This window comes from Natator depressus, chromosome 1, assembly GCF_965152275.1.
Source record: "Natator depressus isolate rNatDep1 chromosome 1, rNatDep2.hap1, whole genome shotgun sequence".
NCBI classification, from domain to species: Eukaryota; Metazoa; Chordata; order Testudines; family Cheloniidae; genus Natator; species Natator depressus.
Genome location: NC_134234.1, coordinates 237,582,841 through 237,600,716, shown reverse-complemented (window position 1 = coordinate 237,600,716; position 17,876 = coordinate 237,582,841). Strand labels below are relative to the sequence as shown.

General features: G+C 46.9%; 2 protein-coding genes across 2 annotated transcripts in view; one reads left to right on the top strand and one right to left on the bottom strand.

The window, feature by feature from the left end:
- BID (BH3 interacting domain death agonist) overlaps positions 1–17,876 on the bottom strand; it is a 185,137-nt gene that overhangs the window by 14,185 nt on the left and 153,076 nt on the right. The window lies entirely within an intron of this gene.
- SLC25A18 (solute carrier family 25 member 18) lies at positions 328–16,997 on the top strand. The gene is made up of 10 exons (XM_074938704.1): positions 328–427; positions 3,405–3,524; positions 5,858–5,980; positions 8,681–8,736; positions 10,245–10,335; positions 11,484–11,602; positions 12,773–12,965; positions 14,297–14,448; positions 15,408–15,483; positions 16,102–16,997. Exons 2-10 carry the CDS (start codon positions 3,502–3,504, stop codon positions 16,241–16,243), a joined length of 975 nt encoding a protein of 324 aa, XP_074794805.1. The 5' UTR covers positions 328–427; positions 3,405–3,501; the 3' UTR covers positions 16,244–16,997.

Genomic DNA, 17,876 nt, shown 5'->3' with positions numbered 1-17,876 from the left:
AGCAAGTCTGTGGTTCTGTTAACTGAATGATTATAGCCTGACAGTTGTGGGGAGGGCGTGGCTCAGCAAAGTGGGAGGAAATCCAGCCTTTGTTAATCTAAAAACCTGTTTTAATTTTAGGTTAAAAACCTAACAGGCATTTTTGTGTGAGATGTGCCCCTCCTCCACCTATCTGTCCCCACCCAGAGGGAAAACTCTGGCTGGAAGGGACCAGGAGTGACTTCTTTCCCAGGCTAAGGGAGGAAAAGCCAACCAAACAGAAAAAGCATTTTTACACTGCTTAAAAACAATGGGAATTTGTGAACTGTCCCTTAAGCCAGGGATGGGGTTTGCTTGCTAGTGGAATCCAGCTGTGAGTCAGATATTTGGGTTTGGAAGAGGAGCAAGGACAAGGAGAAGGGAGAAAACTGATGGGTCAGAAATAGAGGTAAGTCTCACCTCTTTCTCTTCTGATCTTATAGCAGTTCCATCTGTGCATCAGCCCAACACATTCACACACAGATGCTCCTTATCATTCATAAATACATGTTTTCTGGGTAAGTCACAGCCGAGGGTATGGAGAGGACTAGCCTGAATGGCACTCGGTGGAGTTCTATCCCAGTCTTGGGTCTCCTTAAACTCCTGGTGCCACTTGGATTCCTAGAGCTTCAGAAGTGCTTGATGGTGCTGGAATCTGGAAGTTGGGTTTCTCTTAGATGTGGGTCCAAGCTGCAAAGTTCAGACCTGGGTCTGAACTTCCCCAGAGTTCAGAGGTGTTGATCCAGACCTGTCTCTGACTTCTTTAGTAATGTACGGAGAGAAGTTGCTTTGCTGAAGGAGGCGAGCGCATCCTACATTGTGCTCCTTCTGGTCCCTGTCAGAATTAGCTGCCCCAAACAGACCAGGGTGCAGTCTAGAAAATAACCTAGCAAAGTGCACCTCACAGCATGGGCTTTTACCACTTTTGGGAGGAGGGTGATAATGGGAGTTAGAGGAGTAGGAACTGGACTGCAGTGTTGCCATGCTCAAACGCTCACCATTTTTATCATGTGTCTTGTGATTTTGGGGGTTTTTCCTCATGCCCTGGCTGTTGGAGTCAGGGTATTGCCTGACAATCTGTCAGCTTTCATTTTAAAAATCAGGTAAGTGTCTAGCCCTCACAGCTGTGAAGAAGAGCTCGAAACACTAGACACTCCACCACCAAAAGGCAACTAAAAAGAACCCCAAACTTTTTTTTTAATCTCATGATTTTTAAGCAAATGTTGATATTTATTTATTTATTTTTTGAACACTGGGGGGTTGGCAAATCTGGGTCTGGGTGTCAGCAAAGAGTGCCCAAAGCCAGTCTTGACATCTCGTCACTTACATCATCATCCCACACGCTGTGTAACCTGTTTTGGGACAGAGAAGAATGTACAATGGCCGCAGGCTCTAGCTTTCTGTTAGGGGATTCTTCTACTCCATGCTCACGCTCCAGATCCATTGACATTTGAACTCCCTCGCTGCCAAAGCATCAGACTTTCGTCTCAACGCAGTCAGCACACAGTGTTTGTGTGTGTCATGCCATTCCAATGAGTCACAGCTCCCCGGCACTGTCCTGCCCCTGCACGCTCCCCCCCCACTTTCAGGTCATTGCATAATGTGACTGGTGGGGGAGCGTGGGGGGGGGGAGGGGGCTGATAGGGGAAGTATTGGACCTAGAGTGCATCTTCTCCCTGGGCCCTGTATTGGCAGCAATCAGCTTCGTGCCACATTGCCTGCTATTCACCTATTCCCCCCTAATGCAGGGCCCCATCCAATGGCAGGGCCCACTTTCCAAAGGATCCTCCCTTTCCAGTCCTCTGTTGTATCTCCCTCACTCCTGGAAATCCCACCACCACACCAACCCACTCTCTAGCTGGCAGTGGTTGGTGTCTGCTCCTCTGGAGCCCTGCAGTGCTGCTTTAGCATTGATCAGAATAAAGTGTTTGCACAAGAGATCTGCGTTTAGAACAGCACTCGCTTCAGTTCCTGCCTCCCTCACAAACTAGCTGGGATCCCAGGTCAGGAGTGCCATGCATTGGCAGAGCTCGGACTGGAGGAGGCCAGGACTGGCCCAGCAGGGGGTGCTGCAGGGCAGGGTTGAGGTGCATGGGGAGTTTGGAGGAAGGAGGAAGCTGGGGGAGGGCCTGCATGCCCTCTGCCTGACTCCAGCTACTGCTGTTTTTTAATGACAAGCACGAAAACTGCCTATACTCATTGAAAGAGAGAATGTACGCAAACAACTGGAAAAGGCTGTGATCTCAGCCCCGGATTCAAGCCACCTTCTCCATCCGCTCCCATGTCTGGGCCTTCCCACTGGCCCCTGGCACCTTGTGCTCTGAGGGCAGATGTGCAGAGAATGGCCAGGTGTTGGTGTCCCTAGAGATCAGGTTACAGAGAGCAAAGGTTCTGCTCACTTCATCCCCTCTTCCAACCCCACTCACAATTCTTCCCCTGCTTCCTAAGGTGGTTTCCAGGCTGCTGCTGCCTTTGTCTGCCTTCCACCCCCTTGTCTCTTCCACAGCACTCGGCAGACAAGGCCATGCTAGTCCCAGGAGGAGACATCCTTTACTATGAATCTTGGAGCCAGCTGTGGCTGGGGGTGGGGGAGACACCTCATGGTCTTTCAGACGTGGCTTTGTACCTCAGGGATTCTTTTGCTCCTTGCTTTTTACAAGAGACAGAAGGCCTACGACAGGGGAGCTTGTGTACCATCTGTTCAGTGGTTCCTCAACAATCCTGTTGCTAGGATAAGACCAGCTTAAAGAGCTACGGCAAGCTATCCTGGCAACTAGAGATGCTCTCAGGCCCCACAGAGAGCTGTCAGAGCAACTGGAATAATAGGGCTAGCTGTTCTGTATGGCTCATCCATCTTGGGGGTTGTACGTGACTCTTCAGCCCCTTGGCACTCAGCATGAGATTAGACCTTGAATGTATCTCAGATGCAGAACTGAATCTCACCCATCCAGGGACTAGGGCGGGTGTAATTTGGGCAGGAGGGAGGGTGAGGAATTCCACAACTGGAGAAAAGAAGGGAACATTTCTGTATTGAATTGATTTAGAAAAAGAAAATGGTGGCTGTTCGAAGGTGCCCAGCACCTTGGGATGTTAGGCGTAGGCTGAGATCCTCAAAGGGATTCAGGCACCTAAATCCCATTGAAATCAATGAGTGCTAGGGGATCACTTTGGGGATTTTGGCCTTGCTGTGAAGGGGAGGTGGGTAAATGGGTAGAGTGCAGGTGAGGCAATTGCATGGTGCATGATAAATTGTGAACCCACTGATGTATTCCATGGGCTTATAATAGATCACATGTGGTAAATACCAGAGACAAGTGAATAATATGCTTGTAGATATTAAAGCACGTGGCAATTGGTGCTATAAGATCTGATGTTCTATCCCCCAGCTGTACAAGGCAGCTTCTTTCAAAGGGAAGAGTGTCTCTGTGGTGAAAGAATCCCCCTGTGTCTGCAGCAGTCAAGGAAAAAGGTGCTCGAGGAACTATGGGGAGCAAGAAGAAAATCAGGTCAGTGCCATTCCCACAGTTTCTTACCCTTTGGGGCATAATTCTGGCCTCTGGCTAAACTGCTAGCTGGTTGTCCGTTGCAACAGCTGGGAGTCAGGTGGGCCAGCTCTTCCCATCCAATCGGATGATGGAGTATGAGTTTTCCCAGGTCCTGATTTCTTTGCATGTACACAGAGTTTGGTTTTAATCCACCTGTAAGGGCTAAGAGCACGAGCAGAAGACATCCTAATCCTACTGCTTGTTGCCTGATTTTATGGGAGGTTAATAATATTGTTAGATAATATGGGTTATAGGCTGGCCAGTTAATCTGATCAGATGATGATACGGTTCTTGTCCCAAAATCAGGCAATCTTTGGGATGTATGACAAGGAAACCTCTCACTGAGAAAATGCAGCCTTAAAGCCTTTTATTGAGATAAATAGAACAGTAATGGAATAGTAATCAAATAATAAATACTCAACTGATTACAAAAGCAATAATGTTCTAGCAGTTCGTGTGGTATTATATACTATAAAAGTTTCTCAATTAATTTACTCACACCCTTCCTTGATAACCTGGTGATAAGAAACAAAGGATTAGCCTTGCCTCTGGCATGCCAAGAGGGTTCGTTGGTCCAGGTTCCTCAAGTCTTGAGTGAGAGATGAAGAAGCTAGAGCTAAACACTATAGAAAGACCATAGAAGCTAACTTAGAGTTTACTTAAAACAAGGAAGAACTAACAATAAAACAAGATGAACCTTCCCAACATGGTGGGTTGCTCCTGTTATAGGGCCTGATCCCTAAGTGCCCTCCTTCCATGTCCAAACTTAACTTCCTCACCCACAAAAATGTTAGGGTATGCACTTATTCTATAGGCTGGCATGTTCATGTGTATTAATGAAATATTTGTAACTATTAGAGACCATTAGCTCATCCTCACCTCTGTTGTTTCTGTCCTAACTGGTTATTTCCATGTTCTTTGTGGTGTATCTGTTAAGTCTGACAAAGGCCATGAACTTAGGTGGCCTTACCTACCAACTTGCTTTAACTTGCCCACTTATCTATGCAAAAGATCACAAACATATATACTAACTTGTCTTAAGTTAAGCTACAGAGCCTGCGGCCATTGTAGGTACCTTGCGTTACAGCTAAAATACTCGAATACAAATTGATAAACCTATTCTAATAACGAATAACAAACCTATAATGTAACATGGTCAAACTCAAAAGATATATATGCATGCAAGCAGCCTAGCTCTACAGGCTATTGTCCCAGCATCTCCACCACCTCTGGGACTTCATAAGCAGCCCAGTTCCCTTTCGCAGCCTTGCTTGGGCCAGTTGTGTGAGGTTGCCGGGCCGTGTTACTTCAGTGAGTAGGGATCGTAAAACCCTGGAAAATCCAAGGCCCCTTGGTGCTCATCAAGCTCTGCAGTCTGTGCTGAGGTGGTTGGCTGACCACCTTCCCCTTTCTGCCTGGGAGGGAGATGTTAGCCAATCAAACTGCAGAATCAGTCCACTCACTAGCAACCTTTCCCAGCCCATCCAGAGAGCTCCTCATTAGACTGAGGAAAAGCCTGGCCCAAGGTTTGGTGGATCCATGTGTGAAATCCGTTTAATAGGGGCTCAGGTTGGCTCCTACTGCCTGGGCTGTGCAAGTGCAAAGGGTTTGGTAGCTGATTTGGGTGGAGGGGGGCTTGTCACAAAAGGATGGGATTGCAGCTGTGGGGCTTAACTGTGCTAACTACATGGGAAATGAGGAAGCAGCCATTACACTCTTGTTCCCATGCTCTGGGGATGGGTCCCGAAGAGCAGCAGTCCTTAAAAGGGGCACGGCCTTGTGCAGCATCCCTGTTGGTAGTTGTGCAGGGCTGCCCTTCAGATTTCATTCATTCTTTCTGTTTGTGATTGAGATTTTCAAAGCTGCCAAGGAGGTTTTGCCACACAACTCCCATTGAAAGGACCTGAAGAAGTCCCTTGGGCAGCTGTTAGTCTCCACTCTTTACTCTCCACTGTGTCTAAGGTGCTTACATGGGCCCGTTACCACCTCACAACACAATCTTTAATGTATTTGTCCTCCCAATACCCCACTAAGGTAGGGAAATGCTATTAGCCCCATTTTACAGATGGGGAACTGAGGCATGAAGAGACAAAGGCCCAGGTTTTTAAAGGTATTTAGGTGTTGCTGTGCTCAGCATCACAGCACCTAACTGATTTAGGAGCCTAAATCTCCTTTTCAAAAGGAATTTAGGCTCCTAGAAGGGGATCCAGGAGGGATTGGGGGCAGGGCAAGCAGCTGACATTCTATTGCTGAGAGTTGCCTGTGTGGTGTTGACCTCTCCCTTCTCATTTCAGTGTTCCAGCAAAGTTAATTAATGGAGGTGTGGCCGGGCTAGTGGGAGTGAGCTGCGTCTTCCCAATTGATCTGGCGAAAACCCGTCTTCAAAACCAGCAGGGACAAGGAGTCTATACTGGAATGTATGTGTTCTTAGAACCCCCCAGGTGGGGGCACTAGTAAGTGAACATAAAACTGTCCCTAATCCTCCCTGCCCTCCCAACAATGGTGGCGGTGGCTGGAGCTGAAGACCTCTTCCTCAGCTGTCCCTGTTGTTCATTCCTCGTCCACTGAGGCACAAGAGGCTTCTGCTCCCAGCTGACTCCCTTTCGTTTTCTTTTGTCAGGGGATCCACCAACTAGCTCAGTCTTAGGGCATTACCACTGGCAACAATACATCTTTGTTAAGAGTTCCTGGGCCCCAAAGTGGCTTTTACTCTGCATTTGGCTGGAGGCACAAGGAGGGGCAGGAGAGGAATGAGGCATCTCTAGGATCCGGGGCGGTGAGATAAGAAAATCATTGAACCAAAATCCCTCCACAAAATAAAATAAAATAAAAAAATTCCATATTAATAGATAAAGGGCAGCGAGGAACTCAGTAGGGGGCTTGCAGAATAGAGTTGTGCATGTTTGACTGAGCATACATGGCTGCCCTGTGGCTGTCTGTATCCTGGGAATGTTTACCTCTCCCCATCCCCTCCTCTCTCAGACATGATGCATGCTGGGAAGAATTTCTCTTGAGTTTGTTCACTCATGTTCCAAGAGCCTCATCCTGATGAAAGGATGCAGGGCAAGTCTGCACTGTTCTGTACAAACAGTGCCAGCTCTCAGCCTCCAGCAGCCCTCAGGGAAATGCCCCTTCCCTGGGAAATGCTGTTTTCCTTCTGTTGATAAGGGCAGAGCTGAGATGTCTTAAGCCAGTGGTTTTCAATTTTTTTTTCTCGTGACCCAGTTGAAGAAAATTGTTGATGCCCACGACCCAGTGGAGCTGGGTCAGAGGGGTTTGGGGTGCGGGAGGGGCTCAGGGCTGGGGCAGAGGGTTGGGGTGCGGGGATGAGGGCTGTGGGGTGGAGCCGGGAATGAGGGGTTCAGGATGTGGGAAGGGGCTCTAGGCTGGGGCAGGGGGTTGGGGTGCGGGAGGGGGTCAGGGCTCTGGGCTGGGGGCGCAGGCTCCAGGGTGGGGCCAGGGATAAGGGGTTTGGGGTGCAAGAGGAGGCTCTGGGTTTGGGGGGCCTCAAGGCTAGGGCAGGGGATTGGGCATGGGCTTTCCTCCGGCAGCTCCCGGTCAGCGGCACAGCAGGGGTGCTAAGGCAGGCTTCCTGTCTGTCCTGGCACCGCGGACTGTGCTGCTCCCCAGAAGCAGCCAGCCACAGGTGTGGCTCCTAGGCGGAGGCGCTCAAGCAGCTCAGCGTGGCTCTCGCCTGCAGGCACTGCCCAGCTCCCATTGGCTGGGAACCGGCCAATGGGAATGTGGAGCCGGTGCTCTGGGCAGGGGCAGTGCACAGAGCCCTGTGGCCCTCCTGCCTCGGAACCAGACCTACTGCTGGCTGCTTCCATGGAGCAGCGTGATGTCAGAACAGGTGGGGACTAGCCTGTCTTAGCCGGGCAGCACCGCCGATGGGACTTTTAACGGCCCGGTCGGTGGTGCTGACCATAGCCACCGCGACCCAGTGCCTTACGTTCCATGACCCAGTACTGTCTTAAGCTACCAATGCTTCTGGGACTACAAAGGAAAAGAAAGAGGCCCTACAGGCTCTGGATGCTAGACGGTGCTGCAGGGCAACAGAACTGATTAGTTAGTGAATGCTTGTAAAGCACTATGAAGATGGGGAAAATATTTAAATGTGCCCCTCCCCAATGGCCATAAAGGAGCAGACCCAATGGCCTGTGCCAGGGGTGAACGATTGGGTGTAATGTATATGGGGTATGGAGTGTTCTGCTGGGAATGTGCACAGTTCTGTTATATAACCCTGCCAGGAAAGAGAAGTTCTAATGGGTCAGAACTGTAGCTACAACTGTGTTTAAATATATTTGTTGTTGCTAATAGAGGTTCTAGCACAATTTCTCTGACCAATGGGCAGAAGAAGGTTTTTTGTCCTTGAGAACCCTGCTAACCAAACTGTGCTATAGAGCAGTGTCATGGCCCCTGAGGGGGGAGAAAGGGTCACGAAAGGCAAATAAGGGGTCACAAGGCATGAAAAATTTATTACAATCTAAAGAAAAGAAGATCTCGTTCCCCCACTGTCTGCACGCTCTTACCCTTCAAGGTCAGATATTCTCAGTCAATCCCCTGAAACGCGCACACAAATAAATTATCCTAGATTATTATTACTTTTCACTCTTTTACAGTCAGTGTAAGAGGGGTTGTGGAAAGTTTTGACTTCAAATAAGGGATCTCCAACATGAAAAGGTTGAGAAACGCTGCTCTAGAGTATCCTCCAGCACGCCGTCTCTATAGCATGATTTTATTATAACATTTTACTATTGGTCAAAGTATCCCTGTCCTGTCAGAGCCGTGCTAGGCATCTCTGTGTTAAATATGGTAGTAGCTAGGATAGTTCTTTTCCCAGAATGGGACTTTTGTCTCGTTTCTGTCTATTCCCTCTACAGAAGGATCTGCCAAAGGGTGGTGGGCACGTGTGTATGCATGCACATACTACTGCCCTGCATGAACAGACTGTCCAGCCTGCTCCAGGCATGTGATCATGTTGCCCCCTAATGGCCTCTACCTACAGAGGCTGTGAACTCTAGCTCTAGTGCAGCTAAAAGGGTTGTTAGTAGCAAACTAATGGCACAATCCTGGGGCAGCAGTAACTCACCCCATTTCTCTCTCTCTGGTTCCAGGCGGGATTGCTTGGTGAAGACTCTGCGTTCAGAGGGATTCTTCGGCATGTACCGAGGTAGTCTCTGTGGGAATGTCGGGAGGGGCCCCTTGGCAGTGGATTGGCCCATTGTGTCAGTTACAGACTCTCAGCAGAAGCATATACTGCCACCTGTACGCCTCTTCGCGGGAATAGAGACATTATTTCAGACCCAGCTGTCCCTGAAGCACACACAGTCATTGTTCTCACTGAGCACAGCTGACAATTACTGACAAGAGAAATACTGGCTCAAAAAAAGGAATCTTTCCGAGAAGAGCAGTGGAAATTATCAGAGGCAGGACGATATGAGAGAGAGAAATTAAATGATGACTAGAAAAGGCCAGTTGGATGCTCTAATTTACCTTATTAGTAGGCTTGACAGAATTTGATTTTTATTTATCATTTTGACAGATAATATTGATGTTCATTTGTAAGCATTTTTAGACTTTTATTCATTGTATTTATTTTTATTTAAATTGTGAAACATTAGGGGGAGATCAGACAATAATTATTTAATAACAGTAACTGTTGAGATTCAAACAGTTAGTTTTATAATCGTTGCAACACAAATTGTCAACATCGCATCTCAAAATATATAAGTAAATATCCTTAAATCAAATTCTCAAGCCGCATTTTTCTTACTTTGCCTACCTGTACATTTCAATTATTATTGATGGAAATATTTTTTGTCTGTGTGTACAGTGAAATCTAATCCTTTCAAGCCTACTTAGTAGAAACAGAGAGGGTGCTTGCTGGAACTGAAAGACAAACAACTTAAAATGGATGAAAGCAAATACCCGATACCCTTCTACCTGATACGTAATTAGCCTGTGGAACTACCTGCTGCAGGATATTATTGAGACCACTATCTTTATTTAAATTTATTTAAAAGAAAGACATATTTATATGAATAAGAACAGCATCTACAATTACACTAGTTAGGTTAAAAAGTTACAAAGGTGTAAGGCCTCACGCTTCAGAGCATAAAGTGATTGTCAGCGGGAGTCAGAAAAGGAATTTCTTCCCTTGGTGAAGCACTGCAGAATCAGGCATTTTAGAGGGTTGGCATCTTCCTATGGCATAGCCTATTGCTGTCGGCAGAATGTTGGAGTGAACGGAGCATTGACTGTTGTGATGTGCCCGTTCCTAAACTCCAGTGAAGCCAGGAGCAATTGGAAGCCTAATCACTCTTAGTGTTCCTCCATCCTTCTCATCATATAGATCATTTTGTAAGAAGAGATTTTCTCCTGTCCCAGCAGGCTCCAAGGTCCCTGTGCACTTGTAATGGGAGTCACCATGGGCTCTGCACATTTGTCCCAGGAGTCCCCTCACAATACTAAGCATTTAATTCTGAGGACTGCCAGGTAGGGCTGAGACCTTGGAAGTTGTGACCAGCTGAGACCTCAGACACTCGCTGCATGGAATCGTTTGCACGAGATGTCTCTCTTCCCCATTCTTACTTTGGGTAATCAATGTGGGAGGAATTTGTAATACACCATGGAACGTGACTGAATTAGCCCTTTATTGCCCCTTCTGTCCTTGACCAGGGGCCGCGGTGAACCTGACACTGGTCACGCCAGAGAAAGCAATCAAGCTGGCAGCCAATGACTTTTTTCGACAGCTGCTGTCACAGGACAGGTACAGAGGAAACGTCACTGTCTAGTTTTGGCCTTGCAAAAAATTTTACGTGTGTGTGTGTTGGGGGGAAGTATTTGTATGAAGCTATAGACAGACATTTAGTTTTGGGTGTGCATGTGTATTTTTGTAGTTGTGAGTGTTTCTATGGGGGTCTGCGTAGTTATGCAGGTGTGTAGCTTTGTGGGCAGCTGCATACCTGTGGTTCTGTGTGTACAGTATGTGGGTGATGAGTATGTGTGCGTGTCCAGGATCATTATAGGAATTTTTTGTCATCCTCTGAAGTATCTGATACACAGCATTACCAGAGACTAGGTGGACCATTGATCAGTTCCTTTGGATGTGCATATACTGTGTGTGGGAGTATATATCAAGCATGTGTGGGTGGGTCTTTATATGTCTGTACAGTAGAGAGGATCATAGAAATTAGAGATGGAAAAAACTGTTAAATGCTAAAAGTCCAGACTCCTGTCAAGGAAGCATATAATACCTGTATTCATAAGGGATAAAAGCAAACAGCTTTTAATATTTAATATTAAAATTAACTCATGGAACTCACTGCTGTAGGATGTTATTGAGACAACTATATTAGTAATGTTTTTAAAGGATGAGACGTAAATGAATAAGAAAAGGATCTATAGTGTCTAAGAGTACATTAGCTAGGATGAAAAATTATAAAATTATATTCTTTAAGACATTGAGCCAGTCATTAGCTGGGGTCAGGAAAGAATTTCCTCCCTTGGTACAGCAGTGCAAAATCAGGGGTGTGTTAGGGATTTTGTGCAGCAAAGGTCACTATTGTAGGCAGGCTGTTGGAATAAAGACAGCATTTATGGATGGGTGCGTATGTACCTGCATTCTGTGCAGGGAGTACATGGATAATCAAGGAGGTATGTGCCCTTGTGTGCCTGTTTCTATATGGATATGTTGCACAGCATGTCTAGTCTGTTTCCTTATAGCTCAGGATACATGTCTAAGGACTCAGTGCGGAACTGTCGTGCCGGGGTGGCCTGGCAGCATCAAGATGCAGCATGAGAAGGCTGTGTAACCCCCCCAGCCCCACCTCCAGATAGCTGTGTAAATCTGTGTGACTGCCTGCCTGTCTGTCTCTCTCCCGAGCATTCCCTTTACATCTGTGTTGTTCCCAGCAGGAAGGAGTTGACGCTGGTGAGGGAGATGCTAGCTGGCTGTGGAGCTGGGGCCTGCCAAGTGGTGGTCACCTCCCCCATGGAGATGCTGAAAATTCAGCTTCAGGATGCTGGACGACTGGGTTAGGCCCTATTTTGCATGGCGGGGGTGGGAGTGGACATCCAGATTGTTGCTTCAGGTTCTGCAGTAAATCCCTTTGTCACAGACTTCCTGAGACCCCGCAGGTGTCATAGTCCCTTTAGAATGCAGATCTCATTGAGCCCTTGATGCTCAGGAACAGGCTTGTGCAGTCCCCACCACCTCAATCCTTGCTGAAGGGACCCCTGTCCCAGCCTCTCCCAGTAAGCAGTACCGCAGGGAATGACATGGGGACACTGGCTGTGAAAAGAGCTAATGGCTCCTGCAGTCCCAGCCACAGACAGCTGTGATTATAATTTAAGTGCAAAGTGTAATTTGGATTTAAGAACAAAAGAAATCCCTGGGGAGAAATGTAGAAATGCAAGACTCTTTTACCTGTTCAGCTGTGTAAATGTTCAGGATCTAATTTCTGGACTGGTACAATAGACTAGTAATTGCCTCATGCTCCCATATTGGGATCTGAGTTCAAACTCCACATTCGGCGTTTTACCGTCAGGCTGGTTGTTGGTGAGTACGTAGAGAGGTTACACTCTCCATTCCCGGGGGTGGTGGGGAAGAAGTGGTTAGTTCTGATGATCTCAGGACTGCTTGAGTGATTTGGACTGGGAAGCCCTAGTCGGTGACACAGAGAGTGATAGGGTGGTGGTTAGAGCTGGGTGACATTTTTTCAGCATTTTTCAGGATATTGAAACTATTTGCAAATTCGGGTTGAATTTGGCAAATAGTTCTGGCTGGGGGAAAAAATGGTTTATTTTTGTAGAAACGTTTTGTTTTGACATTTTTGAAACAAACTGTTTCCACATTTCATGGCAAAACGGTATTTTTGAAACAAAATGTTTTGAATTGACCCAAATGAAATTTTTTTTTCTTTTTCATGTTAAGAAAAACCGAGAACAATTACTTTTGGTTTGAAACTAACCAAATTGTTTTGGATTTTTTCGGTTCAGCCATTAACCTACAAAATCAATTATTCTCTCAGCACTAGTTGTTCTCACCTTCTGGGCAGGAGTGATCTTTTGTTCAGGAAAGGATTTAGGGGCAGATCTCCGGGAAGCCAGGCAGTGACTTGGGGGGAGGAGGGGGTTGCTTAGCAAAGAATGAGGGATCCCCTCTCCCTCCAAATACCCAATTCCTCTTTCTTGTTTGTTTTCAGCTGTTCATCAGCAAAAGGTTTTGGGACCAGATGGGCCAACGGCTCCCTTCTCCCAGCCCCCTCAGGACAGGCCTTACACCACTGGCACAGCCTCAGCATTCAAGCGCCCCTCAGCCACCGTGATCGCCAGAGATCTTCTGAAAACTCAAGGGCTAGTGGGACTGTACAAGGGATTGGGAGTCACCCTGCTCAGGTGAGAAGTGGGGAGACACAGGGAGTGATGAGTCAGTATGGGAAACCAGTCCCACCCTACTCCAAGGAGGAAGGGTGGGGAACCTCCTGCAAACCAGGGTCTCCCTCCTTACTGCATGGTTTTAGCATCTGTTCCTGAAGGACTTGCCCCAACCACTTGGCAAACAGGAGGGGAAAGCTGTATCAGCAGTGTGGTATTTCATTAGTGTTCTTATTAGTCAAACTGAGTGACATGCACAGAGTACACAGGCCTCATCAAGGGGAGCAAGTCATGTAGAAGAGGGAATGTCGTTCCTTTTTACAGTTTGGGATGGTGGTGTAACCATGGCTGGGAAACTGGGCTTGGGTCGGGGGTGTTGTTAAATAGGACTTTTTGCCTGAAAATGTCCCTTCAGCAGAGTCCCTTCTGCTATGCATAAAGCAAAACCAAACCAGAAATTCCTGGACTGCATGGGACGTGTACCTGCAAGGCTGACTTTGGTTTTCCCAGTTTGCTCTTTTGCCTGAGATTGGTGGTGGCTATGCTGGTAACTTTCCAGCTCTGGAAGGGTCCTTGGGATTCCTGTTGCTACCCTGCTCCCCCGAAACATTGTTGAAAAGTATGCTTGATCCAAGGCAGGGGCCTACATCTGTCTCTTCTGCGCTTTTCTGAACTGTCTGCCTCAAATGCTAAACCTGACTACAATGCATTTTGCTCGCTCGGTCCAAGCTGTAGCTTCGGGCTAAACACCTTTGCCAGGTTGCTTTACAGCATTTTCACGTCTCTGCTCACAGGTTTCCCCCAAATTAATGAAAAGCAGCTCTTGCTTGTAGTTTTTTTTAACTGAGGGGAAATCCTTTGGTTTGAACCTTTCTCGGGGGGAAATCTCCATTTATTTCAACACTTCAGTTCTAATGGAACACAAATAATTTTCCTTTTATAACCTTCCAGACTGACCTTCTTTCTGCTACCTCAGCAGCAGATGCTGAAGCTTTCTCACCAAATTCTGCTCCTCTCCCTGCCAAATGGAAAGTACACTCTACTCTGCACTCACCTGTTCCATTCCTTGGACAGATCCATTTTCACATCAGGCAGGAGACTCGTGACCTCCAAACTGCAGCTGTGTCTCATCTCAGAGTCACTAGAGCCATATTTTAGTGAGGATGAGGGCTTGGTCCCCATCTCCTCCCTGGCAGGTAGTGATGTGACCCACTTTGTACAAGAGCCTACAGGGATAGGAGAAGAGTGAGCCTGTGCCTTTTGCCTCACCTCGTGTCAGAGCCAGGCTCCCAATGCAGTCTGTGGTATTGGTCTATGTCGGGTGTTTATCTAACTCTTTCCCCTCCCAACAGGGATGTGCCTTTTTCCATTATCTATTTCCCACTGTTTGCCAACATCAACAAACTGGGACAGAGGCACTCTGAGAAGGCACCCTTCTTCCATTCATTCGTGTCTGGCTGTGTGGCAGGATCCGTGGCTGCAGTCGCAGTGACCCCTCTAGATGGTGAGTATCTGAGGGCAGTACAGCCGGTCCTCCAGAGAGGGAGGAGATGGACTTCTCTAAACTCAGGTTGTTCAGCTGCTTTCATACCACAGCCCCAGATTTGGCCAATCTCCCCTGGCGGTCCTCAGGTGCAAGTCCTTGTGGTGTCTGAGTGGTGGTGACACAGGAATTGGTGGTGCTGGTGGCGGACCAAAATTATTACGCAACTGACTGAAGACAGGGAATAGGTTCAGGCTCCAAAAACCCTGGTCTCTCACTATGCTCACCTCTTTGCTGAGGACCCTTGTACAACACATGACTTACAAACTCTGCTGGTAGAGAACTCTGAGGACATAGGTCCTGCTCTTCAGATAACTGCTGCTGTACTCCCTGAAGCCCTGTGATTTCCCACATATGCAAATGCTGACAACTTCCTGAGGTTAGGGACCCCGCTCACAAGAATGGCAGATGTTGCTCTCGAGGGTCACAAAACATCCTTGTCAACATCATCTGATTGTTGTATACGTGGTTGCGTTTTCCCCAAGGCTGGCTCCAATCAGAGGGCTAAGACCCTGGAATCAAACCCTGCTGCTTCTCCATTTTCTTGATGAATAACAGCCACCTTCTGAGTGCAAGAGAGCCGGTTCAGTGTCCCCCTGGAAGAGGTTACATATCCAAACAAAACTGACCCAGTGAGCACTTTGAGGCCTCTCCAATTTCCATCACTTCCTGATTGTTTCCTCTTGAGGTTCTCTCAGATTCACACCCACATGCATCCCCAGGGATCATTCATGTAGCATGTGTCTCTGTGATTAACATTAGAAGGGCTCCAGCATGAAAAACCAGGATCTAACAAGAGGGGCGGTAACTCAGATGTATGGTGATATTTTCCAGTTCTCTACTGCCTTGTTACAACTCTTGTGAACTCTGCCTGGAGAGGACTTTTTTTAAATGTTTCTTTTCCATTCCATGCAATTTAGTTCTAAAAACCCGAATTCAAACTCTAAAGAAAGGCCTTGGAGAGGACACCTATAATGGAATCATTGACTGTGCCAGGTAAACCAGAATATTCCCTTGCTGCATGTCTGGTGTATTACTGTTCTGTGTCACCCTGTCCAATTGCCATTCCATTTAGCCCCGCCTTACTGTGACAGTGGATTACCTGGAACACCTGCCCCCCCCCGCAGCCAACGCTCCTGCATAAATCCCTAGAGGGTTTCCTGGTGGGAAGAGTCTAGGATTAGATTGGCTCAGAACTTCCCCTGAGCTAGTGCTCCTGCTCTGTTCTCTACTGTAGCTCCTGCAGGGATTAGCTGGTACAAGAGTGAGTTCCCACAACAAACCTGACAGCGCCTCATACCGAAAGAGCCTGCAGGGGACTAACAAACCTCGACGTGTAAACCAAGTACTTTAAACAGCTGATCTACTGGGAGATGATCACCTGGTTTATAACTTGTTCAGATGAAATATACAAGGCAAATGCTTAGACCATTTCCTGTGGGCGCAAGATGCTTCCCCTCCGAACGATTGTTGGGTAATCCATTAAAAACCCTGGCTTTGAGTGCATCTGGTTTTTAATTTGAGGATTGCGAGTCTTTGTTTGTAAGTAACAACTGTCTGAAATGCTGCTTGTCTGGCTATCTAATTGTTTGTTTTTCTTTTTTAAATATACAGGAAGATCTGGACACATGAGGGCCCTGCTGCCTTCATGAAGGGGGCAGGCTGTCGGGCCCTGGTTATAGCACCCCTCTTTGGCATAGCCCAGGGTGTCTATTTTATTGGCATTGGTGAATATATCTTAGGACATTTCCACTAGAACTTGTTCTGGCTAAATCAGGCCTAGCTGAAGGTCGCACAAGTTTACTCCCCACTTCTGCAGAACTGGATTTGCCAGAAATGGACAGGACCATCTTGTAATCATTTCTCTTATGGATTGCACCACCACCTTCAGCTTTCTCTGCCCATGAGCAGGGGCCAATACTGGATGTCAGATATATTATGGTTTAAATTTCCTGCTACTTTCATACATCCACTTGACATTCTGTATGCTACAGCTAGCCCCTGCATATTTAAACATAAGTAAGGATACATAAATCATTCTTCCCTGTTTTCCCCAGCATAGTATAACAATACCTTGTCCTTTTTGTGTGTAAGTAGAGATTCACTGTTTTCTTATAGAGTTGATCTCAAGGATTGTTTGAGGTCAGAGGGTCCTGTATGACCAAAGAGGCCTAGATAGAACTCAGCTCCTTAATGACCAGTTTGCCCATATATGATCTGCAATCTCTTGTCCAGTATCCATCTCACTTTGTTTTTAAATGCATCACTGTTTGCTTTGCTTGAGAGTCTAGACTTGCTGTTCCTTACCCTAGTTGTAGAGAAGGTAAAATCTGGACTGAGTGTTTCAAGACTGCAGTGGCTGTTCCATCAAATAGCCTGAGAGGGTTCAAACTCACTTGTTCCAGCAAGCAGTGTCTGAATGTAAACAGATGAGTCACAGAAGTTAGAACACAAAAAGATGTAAATGTGAAACAGTTTTGTTCCTTCTGTACAGGGTCAGAATGCAGTGGGGGGAGGGAGTGGCGGGGGGAAGAAGGCAGCAAAAGCAGAAAAAATTAAGGCTTAGGTGTACAGTAGTTACAATTACATAGAAATAAAGACTAATACAAACCAAATGTCAATTTTATACCAAAGCATTAGGAGTGCAAAAACACTATGTGCCAGCTGAAGGCATCCAGCAGCTGGGCGTGTCAAAGCCATTTCTGGACTAGTTCTTGCAAATCTCAAAACTGTGATAAGCACCCTTACAAAAATTGCTGAAGGTTAGTGTTCTGGTGCAGGGCCTGCATGGGGGAACTGTACTATAATGGGAGCATTTCCTTTGGAAATGGAGGTAGAGGGCAAGGTAGAAAGAAAAGACACTAGAACCCTGGGTTAAGTATTTTTCAGGATTCAGCACTGCAGGGTTTTTTTCATTGTTTGATCTGCAATTTGTGTAGAGGAGTGAGGCTCAAATCTTTTTTCTACACCCTTTTGTAAAGCAAGAGAATAACCTGTAGTCCTGCCTCTGAGCCTGGGAGATGAAGGATAACACTGTTTTATAACTGTATCCCTGCAGCCTGCTAAGGAGCATATTCATGATGGCACACTAGGAAAGCCTTACTCCCACTGCGTGAAAGCAGGGAGGGTTGGCTGAGTTTCATTTACAGGATTAAACAGGGCTAGGAGTTAGGAAGTGTGTGTACTAAGCATCGCTTAGTTCCACTTACATTGTGGAACTGGGCAAGTCACCTATAGTTCACCCCCACAATCTGTACCCTAGGGATAATAAACATCTCAGGGATATTCAGTTAGTTTTTGTCACTGCCACATAGACGATGCAGGGAGGATAGCTATATTACTGTAAATCAAAGCTGCACAATGCTAGCAGCAGGAACAACTTGGGGTAG